Source organism: Rattus norvegicus, chromosome 14 (assembly GCF_036323735.1).
Source record: "Rattus norvegicus strain BN/NHsdMcwi chromosome 14, GRCr8, whole genome shotgun sequence".
NCBI classification, from domain to species: Eukaryota; Metazoa; Chordata; class Mammalia; order Rodentia; family Muridae; genus Rattus; species Rattus norvegicus.
Genome location: NC_086032.1, coordinates 94871264 through 94887503, shown reverse-complemented (window position 1 = coordinate 94887503; position 16240 = coordinate 94871264). Strand labels below are relative to the sequence as shown.

Here is a 16240-nt window from a genome sequence, read left to right as displayed (position 1 = left end):
TCATTTTTTTTATAGTCCAGTCTTTATCCTCCTCCTGGTCAGCACTTTGTTCCACATCCCCTCCCCCATCCATGCAGTCTGATTACTGCACCCTACTCTACCAGACATCCCTGCTCCCTGGGGTCTCTGGAGGTTTAAAAGATGGCTGTTTGATTGAGACTTTTGGGAAAGAGGGTGAGGATGGGGAGTACTGACCTCACCTACATGCTAGGTTTGCTTTTTAGAAGTTTACGGTCTATGATTTTATTCAAAGCTGAGAAATGACCTGGGACATGAGCATTGCCACATCAGTTCCTATAACAAAAGCATTTCTAAAGTTCAGAGTGACTCTGAGGAACGTTCATCCACAGTAAAAGGCTGGTAGACAGAGAGTAGAAGAGTCAGTCTGTATCCACCTGGGATTACAAACCAGACTTTCATCATTGGCTCTACTTTTCCTCTTTTCCTACTTAATCTTTTTCTTTCACTGTTAAGGCTTTTTGAAATATTTTCATTCCTGTGTATTTCATCTGTATCTCTAATCATTTAAATTTTTTCGAAGACTGTTTTGAAGGCTTGAACTCTGATTTAGACAGCAGCGGATTTGTATGCACACAGCTTTCAAAGCCTTGCTACTCATTTGGGTCGATTTCTTAAAATTCTCTCAAATTTTATTGCACTTTGCATTGAGGATCTAATCGCATCTTGAGCAAAAGAGCCGCTGGCCAATACGATGTGCTTCTGTAGACGGAAACCTACCACTTGTTCAGGGTAGGTGAGAGAGGGGGAAGAAAGCTTTCACATTACAAGAGGCAAAGCAAGACGATTTTAACTTATCACGTGCCTCCAAAGGGGAATATCTGTCTCCTACAACAGGTGGACCCAGCCATTTACAGCCTTCCTCCTAACTGACGGTTTTCTCTTTCGCTGTCTCAGTTATCTAAGGTCAACTGCTCTCCAAAAATGCTATTTGTCTTCGTGTCTGGAGAGACTGCTTAGTCATTCAAACCATTGGCTGCCCTTCCAGGGTTTGATTTCCAGCACCCACACAGCAGCTCACATAAATCTGAAACTCCAGTCCTAGGGGATCCAATGCCCCTGTATAGCCTCTGCAGACACGGCATTCATGTGTTACGCAGACATATATGCAGTCAAAATACCCATTATACAAAATAAAAAGAAATGAAAAATACTAAAATATATTTTTTTCTTGATTCTTCCTAAAGAGACCACATTGCCTTGGCTTTTAAATAGTTCTTCTGAGTTTGTGATTCTTTTTAGCTAATCTTTTCCTATGCCTTATTTATAGTTTAAACTGGCTTTATCAACATATACACAAAGCAGAGAGTGACATCTGTAGGGTTCACGTTACCTAAAACTTCATGGGTCCTGACATGCATCCCCTATAGATTAGGACGGACAAGTGTGCTCTCGTAACTTTGTGCTGGTAATAACCTGCAAGCATGTGCAACGAGAGCTGTGCTTACTGTAATTGGTTACCATTTACTAGTGAGATGTTATTGAGAGCCCAGTCTTTAGTACACAATTCTCAGAAGTCTGAGGATCGTGCTTTAGTTCCCTGTCAGAGGATGGAGAAGCAGAAACACAGAGCTGTACATGGCTCCCTCTTCTTTACTGTTGGACTCTATTCCTCTGCTGGCCTCAGAGGCAGGGCAAGGAGTCCAGGCCCCTGGGCTTCTCCGCTGAGACATGTACTCGGTATAGCTTATCTTCCTCTCCGTGCCAGCAGTATTTCTTGGAGTATGAATGCTGCCTTTCATCTCTCGTTCAAGATGTGTGTTCTTTTGACCTATTGGGTAAAGTATGTCTGGCTTCCTAACCCTTTCATCTACCCAGCAAGAGACTCATAAGCCAGCAGCAGCTTGCTGCAGTTCCAAGGCCTCTCACCAGACACACTATGTGAGACACAGTTTAGAGTCCTGACAGATTATGCTTCCTGCGATGTGTGCCTTAAACACCACAAGTGAACCTTCATCGTGAGCTGAGGAACCTATTCAGGAAGAAGATAGCTAGCTTCCTTCAGTGAGTAAATTTTGCTAATGGTTTCTGGAAAAGTGAACCAGTCTGGACTCCTGATCTACATAATTCCTGTTCTAACAGGCTCTGGTAGATTCTGTGGCCTGTGTCATCCAAATGACTGCCTCTCATCCGTTTCTCTCTTTATTAACTGATTATCCATTTACACAGCTGCCTGTTAGTTGATGGAATGACAATGATCAAAATAACTTATTCTAAATATCAACGTTAACATCTAAGTTGCGTCATGGCTCTGTACCTCAGTGTGGAACAGCCGTTACTCAAAGGCCACATCACTCTCCATGAAAGGCCCTCAACTCCTCAAACTACTTCCCCAATTACTCGGATATTCTGATTTAAGTACGTTTGTACCTAGCCACTCTTGGAGAGTTGCCATGTTCATCAGCAGCCGAGGAGCTCCAGTGAGCCCTGGGCTTCTGGCAGCTTTAGCAGCAGCTGACTCTCAGCTCTAAGGATAATAATATCACAGTAGACAAACAAAAAAAAATCATGTTTCAGAGTTCAGGGAGCCAGCATTCCCACTGAGTGACTAGATGTAGTAACGATACTAAAGACAACCTTAACCACTGCCAGCTTTCCTCACTCCCAGCTGTTCATCCCTGGAGTGAGGTACAAAGGGTTTGCAAGTCTTTCTCAACACCAGAAAACCACAGTAGACACAGAAAAGTCTCTATGAGTATTTCGAAGTGCTGGCCCCCTCGCCAATGGACTTCTAATTCTTTTCTTGTTCCAAATGACTTTTGAAAACTAGTCATTCTCATAGTTTACAAGCATACAGACGTCCCTTTTTTCGTTCTGTCCTCAGAGGCTATAACTGAGTAGATGCTGGATGGGATATTAGCATAGGAAAGTGACTGACACATGCTCTCTTGTGGGATCTTGCAAAGAACGAGTGCAGGATTCACTTCAAGAATAGCTGTCAGTAGTTTACATCATTCTGGAGATTGTGGCATAAATATTCACTTCTTTTAGGCATGTAGAGCCCATTTAAATTCTTGCCATACTCATTTTCAGTTACCAAGAAAGAGTTAGCATAGTGCAGCACCTGTTCTAGTCGGCCTGAACATGAGGTTTGCAGAGCTAAAAGAGGCATTTTTCACAACACAAGGTATAACACTGGCTTCAGAGCAGGTAAGATCGAACTGATGGAGGAGATCTGGCTAATGAAAGAATGGATTTGATTTCCTGAACAGAGGACAGGAGAGAGCAGTTTAAAAGGGTGACATGTATAGAAATTCACAATCACAGGAAGACCCTCAGAGGAAAAAACATTTACAGGGCTATAGAAGTAAGATAGTATATGAAAACACTCAAGAAATACTAAGCAGGAAAAAAAAGGTCAGGATTATGAATTAATTAAAAGAGATTATAAAATTAATGGTGGGCACTTTAGACATAATGTTTTCTTTCTCTCTCTCTCTCTCTCTTTCTTTCTTTCTTTCTTTCTTTCTTTCTTTCTTTCTTTCTTTCTTTCTTTCTTTCTTTCCTTTCTTCCTTCCTTCCTTCCTTCCTTCCTTCCTTCCTTCCTTTTTTTGTGGCGAAATGATGGCTTTTAGAAATCAGACAGGGCTGTTGTGATACATACCTGATGTTGGTATTGAAACACAGAGGCTGTTAAGAGACTTACAATAAGTAAAGTGAGGGGTGCTTATGTTCAGAATAATATTAATGTGTGCAGAGTATTAAAAATGCAGTTTTCAGAGGAAAAATATTGCTGAACAAAATGACCAGTTTAGTTGGCAACTGAGAGAGGGAGAGATGAGACATTTCCAAAGTTTTCACCAGAGCTGTCTTTATGGTGATACTGTTGGATGCCTAGAAACAGGAGAAAGGGTATTGTTGTTGTTGTTGTTGTTGTTATTTTTAGTGAGAAAACTCAGGTAAAAACATAGAGTTCTGAACATTTGGGTATCTACTGCTGTGGAAGTGCTGCTTACTCAATCCTTGAAAAGTGGAAGTTCATTATCATCTATCACTGTTCTTAATGATGCCTGATTTAAGCTAGGATTGCTTGTAGGAGATAGAATTGGGGGTGAGGTTAGATGCAAGCTTGGAATGATGGGTGTTCAAGATGGCGTCCTTATGGTCCTTGGCCCCCAAGAGGTAATGATGCCTTTGAGTTCTTGTAAGGCCTGAAATTGGAATCACATAACTTTCCCAACCTTTATGAGTCATATGGCCTCAGGCCAACTAAAACTCCAGCTGAAGGAAAACATACTCTACTTTTCAGTGCTGGAGCAACAAATGTGCTCCTGTCTTTTATTTGCCACAAGGCTTTGAGTTTCCACATTCAGAGATGTTTAAAAGGACAATTATGAACCCTAGTCTGGATCTCTTGAAGGAAACTAGACGATAATGTGAATAGAAACATTTTCTAAGGAAATTAGCAGTCAAAACCACAGGATAAAGTCAAGAAGTTACGAATGACAGAAGAATGGCATCATAGAAGAAACTGAAGTCAAGGAGGAAATAAAATAGAGAGAGGCCAAGAACAGGGAGCCAGCCTTCACATGCAACAGAGGGCAGAATGTCAGAAGTGGGAGAAAAGGAAGCCAGTGTTGCCTATATGTTGGGAAGGATAAGGAATAAGAGAACGTGCAGGAAGCATCAGGGACATGAGAGACGCATCACAAATATTATTAAGAAGTGAGCAGTACCCTGTGGGACTCTGAAGAGGAGGACAGAACATAATACTGCCCTTCCAGGAGGAAGTGGCTTTAGCTAGGCAAACACTCACTGAGATATGGCTCTGCCCAGTGAGAGTAGAGAGGCTTCCTTTGGGTTTTATTTGCTTATTTTTCAGGTGGGTTAGAATGATCAGTGAAAGAGAAGGGAAGAAAAGAAAGGAGACATCTGACTTGACCAGTGTAGGTGAAATTTAGCCTCTGAAGGATTGAGGGTGAGGGTTGGAGGAGACAGGAAGTAATAGCAAAGACAGGCTGGCTTGATTATTCTGGGATATGGGGGAGGTAAGAGGGAGCTACAGGATATCTTCGACTTTCTGCAAAGTTAGCTATGGGGTTCCACCTTGATAGGCATCCTGGATTTTGCAACATCATGGTCTCCCCATTTTCCTATCAGAGAAGTCTTATTTCACTGTTTTTGCCGGAAAGATGTAAACTGCCCTCCTGTTTTTTAACCCCTGTTTCTCAAGAGACTTTCTTGAATCAGACAGGAAGGAAGACATATCTTCCTCCGGAACATCATTAGAACATTTCTTTAACTTCTATTTTCATGCCCTGATTGTCTCATGCATTAAATCTAGTGGCATTTTTTTTGTCTTCAAGCTTTGTGTACTACAAAAATAAAACATAACAGAATAAAAACATGATGGTTTGATATGAACAAATTCTGTCCCAGGTACATAGAACTGGAGTGAGCTTTAAAGAACTGAAGATTAAAAAACGTATAAGAAAGTTTTGTCTGTTTGCTTGCGTTATATTTTCTTTGTTATTTTAGTTTTAGCTCTGGTTATAAAAAATAAACTTTAAGTATTTTTAAAAGTTAAGAATTTATAATTATCTGTCATGAAAGAATTTATAAAGAGAAAGAAAATAATTGCAAGAAAGAAAGGACAGTGTATAGTTACTAGCTTTGATGAAATTGTTGGGAAAAGAAACCAGGACTATATTATTGGGCTATATAATAGGTCACAAGGTAGCTTTTCCCTCTTCCTTTTCATCCTCATTTTGCTTTAGAGTTAAGTTTTAAAAACTTTTTTGAAGATTTTATCTAAAGTTATTTTCAGCTACTGTTTCCTTCATAAGGATACAGGAATTACGTGACAGGAAAATTGTATGAATTTAGTGTTAAGCATGTGAATCTAAATGGTCAAGCCAAAGAGTGTAATGAAAACAAGGAGCCAAATAAGCCAGTTTATTATGGCACAGGTTAATGTGACAATGCTATCTATTCTATAGAAAAGTAATTCTCAACCCGTGGGTCGTGTCTCCTCCAGTAGTTAAAATACCTTTGTACAGAGGTCACATATCAGATATCCTACATATTAGATATTTACATTACAATTCATGAGAGCAGCAAAATTTAGTTAGGAAGTAGCACCAAAATCATTTATGGTTGGGCATCATCACAATAGGAGGGTCAGTATTAAATGACTGCACTGTTAGGAAGGCTGAGAATGAATGCCGTAGATGACATAAGCCTCCTTGTTTCAGTTGATAAACTATACAAGGCTAGCATAGACCTTTGCCACTCACAGGAAGATTTTCACTCTTATGTCTTCACCATAAAAACTGCACACTATATTGAGTCTACAGATACCCCAATTTTTAATGGGAAAAGATAGAAAGCCTGTGGAGGAAAGAAGTGTGGCTTTTATGTTTATGTTCCTGTGCTTGTCCTGCCTCCCTGACACAGAAAGTAAGTGAGGAAGTCAATGAGGTACTGCGTTAAGTTGTATTTGAGTCTACGGTGAAAGTTGCAAAGCAAAATCATTAACGGGGACAGGAGGGTCGCATGTACAATGTAATATATATAATATGTAAATGCCCATCTCAATGACTGTATTGTGTGAGACGACCTTACAGGCATGAAACATAGACAACACACCAGAGTGGTTGGAAAGCCTTGGCTTCTGAACGAGACGTTTAGCGACTGTGGATAAAAGTGCATGGGAGATCTTCCTATATCCACTGGTAGAAGAAGGATGCAGAATGTTTTGAGAGATTTTAGGTTTGTCTTTGCTACAGTCAGGGAGGGAGTGGCATAAACCTTTTACTGGATAGAGGTTTCCAGGAGAGATCATCTTTCTCTCCTTTAACCTTCAGGAAAAACAATTTTGTATTAAGGATGGGGCTGATGGGCAGATGCAAAAGGAGCAGTAATTTTACTTAAAAATTGTTTGAGGATATTCAGTTCACAATTTAGTTCCCATCACAGCTCTAAGGAGAGATAGCAAAATAAAGTAGACATTTTTAGTGTTTATTATTTTATGTCATAAAGTGAATAGGATACTTTAGAAAGAGAACACTTCATTCTTTTTAGTCTCTCACGTGGACTAATTCTCCATTGGACTTGAGCACACAGATTTATCGTGTCTAGCTTGGAATATTATATATATGCTAATAACTTCTCTTTAGGGTTTAGAGCTCTCACTGATTTTTATTGTAAATTGACTGCCAAGGCCTGCTGTAATTCTACAGGTAGAGTTTGGTCTCTTGGGGTTCTAATATAAAAGAAGATGAAAGGATCACAACTTCATCGCTGGAAATAATGGTTGAAAGTTGTAGTTGAGATACAGGCATTTGTGTACTCACACACTGAAAGCTTTACCAGCTAGCTCTCCAGGCTTTGGTGTTGAATTTGGGAAACAAGAGAGATCCCAAGAAAAATTAGCAAAGCCAGAACAACTGGTTTCCAGAAAGGCTTAGCCATCATTCAGCAGATGGCTATGCTAATGTGATTAAAACCTAACAGGAGTCTCATCAGCGTCTAAAGCAATGAGAATGCACATGACCCCGTCTGAGCACCCTAATGGATCTACATCACGTCTGTCCAAATAAAAAGCGTAAAGAAGAGATGCATGTTGGCATACATAATTTTATTAGTTTTTATTGATGGATTGATTTTTTTCCTATGATGCTGGAGATTGAATCCAGGGATTTACACAAATTAATAAAGTGCTGTATAACTGAGCTCTACGCCAGACCTGACATCTATATTTCTTAAACATATTAACAAGCTAGGACTTAGAGGTGTGCATTGGCTATTCCTGATGGCTTTCAGGTAGGCCTGGGCCTGTGCTGCTGTAACTCCCTAGAGCTGCCATCAGTCATCGTGCACTTCTAGAAGGCCTCTTATAGAACTCTGAAGCTTTTGGTGAATATTATTATTTCGCTTTCTGAAAAATTGCAAGTGGAAATAAAAGCAATTAATCATCACAACAAGTGATTCCTTGTCTATCAGGTATGTGCTTGGACATGTAAGGCAAAGCATTTGAGAAAATAGGACAGCCAGGGGTCTTGTACAAGCCTGCTCAGTCCAGTCAGCCTTTATCCCACATCAAGGTTAGAAGTAGAGTGCATTTCCATTGGTGGAATGATTGCATAAAGTTAACGCCATTCAGAATTACTTTAACTTGCACAGCTGACTCGAGAGATGTGTGACTAAGCTTCCAAATTGACATGGAAGGCACATTTGTAGGTGCTGCCCTATCTTCGCACGGCTTCCTTGTCTCCCCTCCTCACTTCCTGCCATTATCACCATCAATTTCATCTCAGGCGGCCGAAGTTTCTCCTTCAAAACCAAAAGCCCTTGGAGAATGGCTGTGCTTAAAGCCAGAGGTCACTAAATATATGGCTGATTATGGTGAGTCCTTTTCATTTCCATTTTGATTAAGTGAAAGCCTCTTAATTTGGGTCATTATTGATACATAAATCTGTAGAGAAAATGAACATGCATTTATAATGTAGCCAACATTACATGATTTATTGTTCTTATAGTGTGTAAATACAGAAAGAAGAGGGAGAATAAAAGGGTCCAGCTCTCAGATCCTTGGATATGAAACAGTGCCAGGGATTAATGGAGCAAACTCATCCTGAACGCCCAGCCTCCTGCTCTCAATAGCTCATGTCTCCTTATTTCAATCGAACTCAGTCTCCTATTTGAAAAGCCATCTAGTATTAATCTCTCTGTGCTCCTGAGCTGAGCTTTCCGGTGGCAGGTTTGTGAGTGATAAAATGAAAGGCTCAAAATGGGGTTTCATACCTGATTGTGGACTTTGCTTGGGGATTTTGGCTACCGCTTGAGGGCTGGAGGTGGAGTGCATTCGTTGGTTGGCAGAGCTGTGGACGCTGCTGGGAACCACTGAGGATGCATTCTTTCGAGGCTTCGTATCTTGTAGCCACATAGGCGAGGCTTCAAAGGCCTGCATCCGCCGAGCATGGCTGTTGGCATTGACTTTCAGGTAGGCCTGGGCCTTGTGTTCCTGAAGCTCCCCGTAGTTAGCATCAGTCACCCTGCACTCATATAAACCTTCGTCCTTTTTTCTCACTTTGGAAATCTGAAGCTTGTGGGAGATGTCATTGCCTTGGACTTTCACTGTCTGAAAAATTGCAGGTGAGAGACAAAGTTTCACATCAAAGGATTTTTACTCCCGCTCTTTAAGTTTGCTCATGCCAGGACACTTAAGGGTCTTATTGGCTTCCCAGCACAAACCTGAAGGTCATATTCATCCTGTCCTATGAGCAATCCCATTCACAGACATGAGAGGTCATAAGCTCAATCTTAGCAGTGCTATAGTGGCCCTACTGTGCTCCCTTCCCAGACTATCATAACATGGGACTGGTCTCTGCCTGGTTGGCTCAGCTGATTGAAAGACTAAGGAGTCCATCTTTGCACAGATTTGTTTTCTGTACAGCTACATGATAATTCCCTCAAATATGGGGCAAGAGGTGGGGAAGTATTGGTCATAATAGTTTAATAGAGGGTGCACTTTATTGAAGACACTACTAATAGACTTAGTAATATTTTTCTTCTCAATTGTCTACCAACAGGGTAGCAGGGCTCAGGCTACAGAAAAAAGGATGTGAAATCAAGGCTCACTCATATGCTCCGGTAATTATATAAGCTTTTGATGCTATTAACTGAACATTATTTGATTTTCAAAACTGAAGTCAACCTATTTACTACAATAATTTTATCTCATACTAACAATAAGATCACATGTCTAATATTAAATATATACCATGTATTTCATATATATATATATACATATATCACAGCAGTTAAATTTGATATATATATATTATATGTCAACCAATGATTGACAGGCTCAAAAATTACATATGTCAGGTTTAAGGATTTGATTGATTTTTATAAACACAGAAATAAAGAATATTCTTGCTATGGAATTATTGTAATTATTACAAATAATCCACATCTTCATATTATCAGCAGATCAGTATGGGCTAATAACAGGTGTACACTTATATATTTGGCTTCATATTTTTGTGATTTATTTGAATACTATATTTAGAAATACTTTACATGAATTATGAATGATATTCAAATTGAGTTCATTGCATTTCATAATACTAGTGGTTGGTTTTATTTTTGTTTTCTTGAGATTTTTATTTTATATAAAGAGCAGGTACTGGTATTGCTTTGAATCATTAAAATTATTAGTGTTGAAGTAGTGCAGATCTTCACTGTTACGTTTAGGTGAATGTGGAAGCGAAGAAAAAAACACTATAATTATCCTATTAGCTAGCAAAATAATACTCTATGCAATTTGTAATTATTTACTTTGTTAATACGTGCAATTTTATTTATGGATTCTAAATTCGGCTCATATTTAGGGCTTTAATGAGGTGAAAAAAAGAGACAACTGCCTCTCGTTCTGAATTTGTAAAAATCACCTCTTCAATATCAGTGAATTAAAAGGTTTTCAATGTAAAATCTGTTTTCTGTTCATGTCCATCTTGGGCTTGCTTGGCACTTTACTAAAGGACATGCCCCCTGTCCCTGGTCCCTGTGACACTCACACTAATCTTGGTCCCGTCGTTGTCCGGGTCTCTGTCGGGTAAGAGCTCCACCTGTAGGACAAGGGTGCAAATGCTCAACCTCGCCTGAGTTCTTCAGTCTCAGGCACCACAATACCGCAGCGCCGCAACAGCTAGAAGAGATCCCCGCCTTCCGTTCTTGGAACGCTTCAGACAAAGCAATTTAAGAAACGGAAGAGCAACCCAGGTCCCAACCGCACTCAGTTCCGAGGCCAGGATAGCCGCTGGACTCCCTCGCTCGCTCGTCCCTCCCTGGATCAATCCCTGAATTTCCCTGTCTCCACGCCAGATCTCAAGCAGTCCCCGGGGGTCCCCATGTCTTCCCTGGGCATCACTGCGACCTCGGCTCTCCCCAAGAATCTCTAAGGTCTCCGTGGCACCCTCTGTCTTAGCGACGCCTTGGAGAGTTCCTGTCCTCCCCAAGCATTCCCACGGTCGTCGCGGTTACCGTGCTCACCGAGCATAACGGAGGCCCCCGCGGTTTCCTCTACGCTAGGGACGCTCTGGAGAGCCCCTGTGCTCCCCCGCAGCCCTGCAGGCTGTGCTCCCCTTGGCTAGCCGAGTGCTCCTGTCATAGACCTGTTAGGTTTTATCCCTCGCAGTTCAGTTTGCCTGACCTGCGGGTTCCAAGAACTCAGGCGAGGACAGGAGTGTGGGTAGAAGTTTTTCAGACCAATTTCTGAATCCCTGCCCTCGGTGCTGACCAGTGCTCGCTCTCGTCTACAGACTTTCTGGTCCTCTAGGACTCATGTCCGAGTCCCTTTAGCTTCTTGGGCCTCCCGGTTCCCGCTCTTACCACGATTCTTTTTAGCTTCTCTTTACATTTTCCTTCCTCCTCTTCTTCCATTCTCCCTCCTCCTTTACCGTCTCTACTCTCCTCTCCAGTCCAGGGCTCTCCCTGATTTTCTGATGCCTACCCCCATCTCTTCCTCCCCTCCTCTATCTCCTCCCCTACCCCACCTCCGCTTTCCCCTCTCTGCTCAGAGAGAGAGAGGGAGGGAGGGAGGTGGGGAGGGACGGAGGGAGGGGGGGCTTGAACAGCTCTGTAACACCGGTTACTAAGGGCTGGTTAATTCCAGTCTCAATGGAGAAAGTCTCTCCCAGCTCCTGCGACTTCCAGGTGTTTTTCACTTACTGTCACTAGGACAAATTCAGCCTTGCTCACTCTTACAGAGCAAGGAAGGTTCCCTGGAACGCATAGGCAGTACCTTGGGCCCTGGCTGCTGGTTAGACCTGCACAGAACTAAGAACCTGACAGGCCGGGGCTCTGTGGGCTTTGAGCTATGGCTACCTGCGAGCCTGCCGCCTCTGTCCCTTGCTCCAGGTCCTCTGGTCCCCGAAGGAACCACCACTGGATCTCCAGGTACACCGAAGCAGAGCCGCTTTGGAAAGCGCAGGACATCTCCACATTTTGCCCTTCGGTCGCAGTCACGTTTCGAGGAAACTCGGTAAATTTTGCTGCAAAACAGAAATGCATCGTTTTTGGTGTATCTACACACCAGCCTTGCCAATGCCTCTTTCCTGGAGAACTCGACACAAGTTTGTGTTTGTTTGGCCTTTCTTTCTCGTGCGCCTTGAAAGAAGAAAATAAAAACAGCAATAACAAGCCCTTATGACATCCCCGTGGGGCTCCCCATCCCAGTCGCTGTGCATCAGCGTGTGGCGTGTTCTGTTCTTGGTATCGTGCCTCAATCACTTTGTTGTTGATCAAGTCCAGATAATGGAAAGGTTAATGAGCTTGCCAAGGGCTCTCTTCTGTAGCCAAGCTGCCCAGAGTTAGATCCAAACATCGTTTGTCAGATTGCAGCATTCTCTAAAACTTACTGAGAGACCCAGGGAGGTGCAATTTAGACCATCTGTCAAGTTGATCTATGAGGAAGCCTCTAGATTCTTAAGTTTCTCTACAGCCTATGACTAACTGGGATGTTTCCTGTTAGAAGTGGGTCATAAGTATATGTCAAAATGCCCATTCTTAACCTATCAAAATAGTGGTTGGCAATTTTGTTCTGGAGCCCACAGTAGTGAAACAAGTTGCACACTATCTAAGAGGCATATGCTTCGTCTCCACAAGTTAACCTTCACGATTGTTCCCTTCAAGCCATTGTAAATCGCAATATGTCAGGGGATATAAAAATCACACATCCGTGTTTAGTTCAGATCAAAGATTATTTGAAAGCTACCACAGAGACTCTGTCTAGCCCCTTTGCAACTAACCTTGACACTGCCCAAGCTTGTAAGATTAATAGATCCATGTGAAAGTGACAAAATAAAATCCCCTTCCTCGCTAGAGGGGTTTCTTGAACATGGGATGATTTTTTTTCTTGTTAAGAAGATGATTGTTCTTAGCTTTATCTCAGAGACACTTTGCAAAGAGCTGATGGCTGTCTAGAAGGAGCCTTTTATTAGTGGCTGAGAGAAGGGGACAACCGCAGGCACACATATGGAAGGAGGACGGTTGAAAGGCTGGCAGGAATGATTGCAGCCACTTTCTCCTCTTTTCTTATAGATAGTGAATCTGGGTGTCTCTTGTCACTGTTTCATGAAATCCCAAATTGAGCAATAATTAAAGGGGACATTTTATGTCTCAAGGAAGTGGCAGACTGTCTGGAAAGGGTTTTCTGCTTACATTGGCTAGTGGACTGGGGCATCTCTGTTTGCAGAAGTGATGCAGTCTTCAGGAGGCAAAAACTGTGATTTGCTCATGGTGCCAAAGCGACCACTGCAGCCTGCAAAGTCCCGAACTACTGGGCCCAGCAGGCTGCTGCGCTGCTTATGATGCAATTCATAGATCCTTGTGGGTCCGCTGGTAAACACATGGGGAAGAAGTCACAGTGCCGGAGGAGAAGGGGACTAAAGCTTTCTGCCTCCAGGGAGTACTGGCAGGGAGAAGCCCCTTCCAAACACCAGCTCTGTATTCCTGAGCGGTTGCCTTGCTCATGCACAGTGAAAACACACACACACACACACACACACACACACACACACACACACACACACACACACACACACCTGTGTATGTGCTCACTGAGGAACTCACCCATCGCCAGACTGGCATCTACTAGATTTTTCTCGGAAACCTGGCTTGCTTGCAATTAATAAACTTTGGGGGGAAAGCCCAGATGAACACTATTCATACTACCGAAACCCACTATTGGCTTGGTTTGAGCCACTCTCCAGCTGTCTGTCCATTCTTCGAGTTGGTTCAGCACACACACGCATCACCACAAGCACATTACAAGCAACCGACTTACCTTGAGAAGAAAGCCCTTGTTGTACATATAACACGGAAAAGAACATAAATCCAACAGACGCCAAAAAGATCCCCATCATGCCAAGGGAATAGGGCACATCCGTGTAGCCCAGAGCCCCAAAACCTAGACAGGCAGGCAAGCGTTCCGCGGGCTGCTCTCAGAGCCCAGGGCGCGATACTGCATGCATGCTGCCACTCGCAGCAAAGAGTGGCTTGGGCACAGGGGATTGCGACTGGCGAGGGTTGGACCGAGCTGGCTGCGATCCGGAGGCTTCAGGCGCAGACCAGGGCTGCCACGCCGTGAAGTGTCTCCTCCGGCGGCTGGCTGCTTCCGCTACCTGGCAGCTCGTCCCACGTCAGTCGCTCGGCTTGCGTGCTCGCCGCCCTCCCCACGCCCAGCGAGCCCGCGGCGAGTGGAGCGGGCGCGGGGCGGCGCGGACTGGGCTCGCGCGGCGCCCAACTTTGCCTCTAATGGCTGCGATGATGCCTTTAACTCTCTGGGCGCCGGGACTGCGCACCTGCCGGCCTGGGGTGGGGTGCAGGGCCCTGGCAGATCTCTGCTCTCCAGTCCGCCTTTACCCCCATCAGTCAGCTCGGGCTTAGCTGGATGAGACGGCTTTGTGCAAAGAGAGCAGGACAGATTTAGGGTCTTGGCATTTGCTCTGGAGTAGGGGTTAGGGATTTCAGGAGGAAGTTGAGGCATTATTAGAGATGAGGAGGAATGGGATGGGTTGGGAGTGACTGCTTTGGGGCGATGGAAACAGCCCACGGAGGAAAAAGGCGCTTAACCAGTTATTAACTGCCCTTGCTAAAATGATCCTATGCTATTATTTCACCAGAATGTATTGTGAGCAGCTTACAGCTCAGGAGAGGCCATTCATGCAGGCACCAGATCACTCCAGCTGGCGAATGGAAGGCACAAAAAGTACAGAAGTCGTGTATTAGAGAATGCTCCAGAAGGAAAAGTCCATCATGCTATGCGTATTATCTTTTTCATTCTTATACTCATTGCCTGCTTTGCCTCCCTCCCACAGTATTCCGGGTGGGGGAGGAGTTTTGCAAATCATTAAGGTCCTCTTTACAAGATTTATTTTTGTTTTGTTCAGTTTCTTTTGCATAACATTAATTACATAATAGTCTTTAGGATTATGTGAATAGACAATATTATTTCAGCAGGCTTCCTCGCTAACACACACACACACACACACACACACACACACACACACACACACACTCGTCCAGTAAGTTTCAGGACTTGGAACAAGCCTAGTCCTTTCCTTTGGAAAAGCTTGAGAATTTATACTGAATTTTTAAAATTAAGAATCTTAAACGAACACACACACCCAGAAACTCTTGTCAGCTCTTGTTCAATCCAACCACTCGTCAATGAGCTTGCATTTTAAATTTTATTTTTCATCAAAAGGCACAGAATAATTTAAAGTATTTTCTACGTAGATATACATATATTCTTCAGTAATAATTGGAAATATGCATTAGTCTCAACAATGCTACCAGAAAACAATGAAGCTTATATATTTCCATCTTTGAAATTAAGAGGGTGAGCTTGGCTGATGGATTTCCTGACACAAAAACTTAACCCTAACCTGCCCGTAGGATTTTAAAGTACTTGTCTCCTACAACTGAATGCAGCAGGAACGTAAAATATCACAAAATGTAGGCTCATGAGCTTCATGGCAATGCACTGTATTTTGTGAAAATATAGTTACTCCCGTTACAGACAGACATGGGGAGATAGTTTGCATCTGTATGTGTTTAAGCTAAGCATATTCTGCGTCTTCCTCTGATCAATGTGGGAAAAGGATTTTAAATTTTGTCATACTTTTAAAAAAAAGTATTTCTTCCGTTCTAACATTTTGTCCTGGAGAAGCTGTTCAGTGCATAGAAACACACTGCAGGTGAACACTCCATTCCGAACAATACTTCCTCAAAAACAAACAACACATTGCAGGCATTAAATGCTCATCTCTCAGGTCATCTTCCAATTTAAGTGTATGCCTGACTTGACCTGTGGGGAGTGATTACATGGTTTTTGGCTTTCTTTAGAGCATTCAGCATAAACACCAGCTTAATGTGTCTTGAGAATGGCCTGACTTCAAGTTTATCGGCTGTCCAAATAGTTTCCAGAGCTCCTGTCATGAACAAGAGGTCTGACTAAGTCAGGTTGGCAAGGCAGATGGCATTAGATGGGGAAACTGAATCCTGGAGCTGGAAAAGTTGATTGGTACAAGTTTGAAAGGGCAAAGAGGGAAGGAAAGAACAATTATTAGCACACTATCGAAAGTCATAAACAGGAAGTGATAGCATCCAAATTACAGAAAGAGGGAATGAGGTAAAGAGGAAGTGAGGAAGAGCAGAAGGAAAGAAAAACTGGAAAAGCAGTTAATTCTTCTAAAAAAAAGTCTCATAGTTA

The 16240-nt window shown here is 42.8% G+C and overlaps 1 protein-coding gene across 10 annotated transcripts in view; it reads right to left on the bottom strand.

The window, feature by feature from the left end:
• The window catches only part of Vstm2a (V-set and transmembrane domain containing 2A), a 243931-nt gene extending 229686 nt beyond the window's left edge, over positions 1 to 14245 (bottom strand). For 5 of the 10 annotated variants that reach the window (XM_039092862.2, XM_063273792.1, XM_063273791.1 and 2 more), the window contains exons 1-4: positions 13811 to 14235; positions 11851 to 12017; positions 10542 to 10592; positions 8764 to 9100 (exon numbers count right to left, since the gene is read on the bottom strand). In XM_039092862.2, the coding sequence (XP_038948790.1) occupies positions 8764 to 9100; positions 10542 to 10592; positions 11851 to 12017; positions 13811 to 13889 (634 nt within the window). In that variant the 5' untranslated portion in view covers positions 13890 to 14235. Of the gene's footprint in view, positions 1 to 7592; positions 8435 to 8763; positions 9101 to 10541; positions 10593 to 11355; positions 11632 to 11850; positions 12018 to 13810 lie in introns of those variants that run through there. The other 5 variants (XM_039092866.2, XM_039092861.2, XM_063273794.1 and 2 more) reach the window with 5 other exon arrangements.
• Positions 14246 to 16240: the final 1995 nt, after the last annotated feature.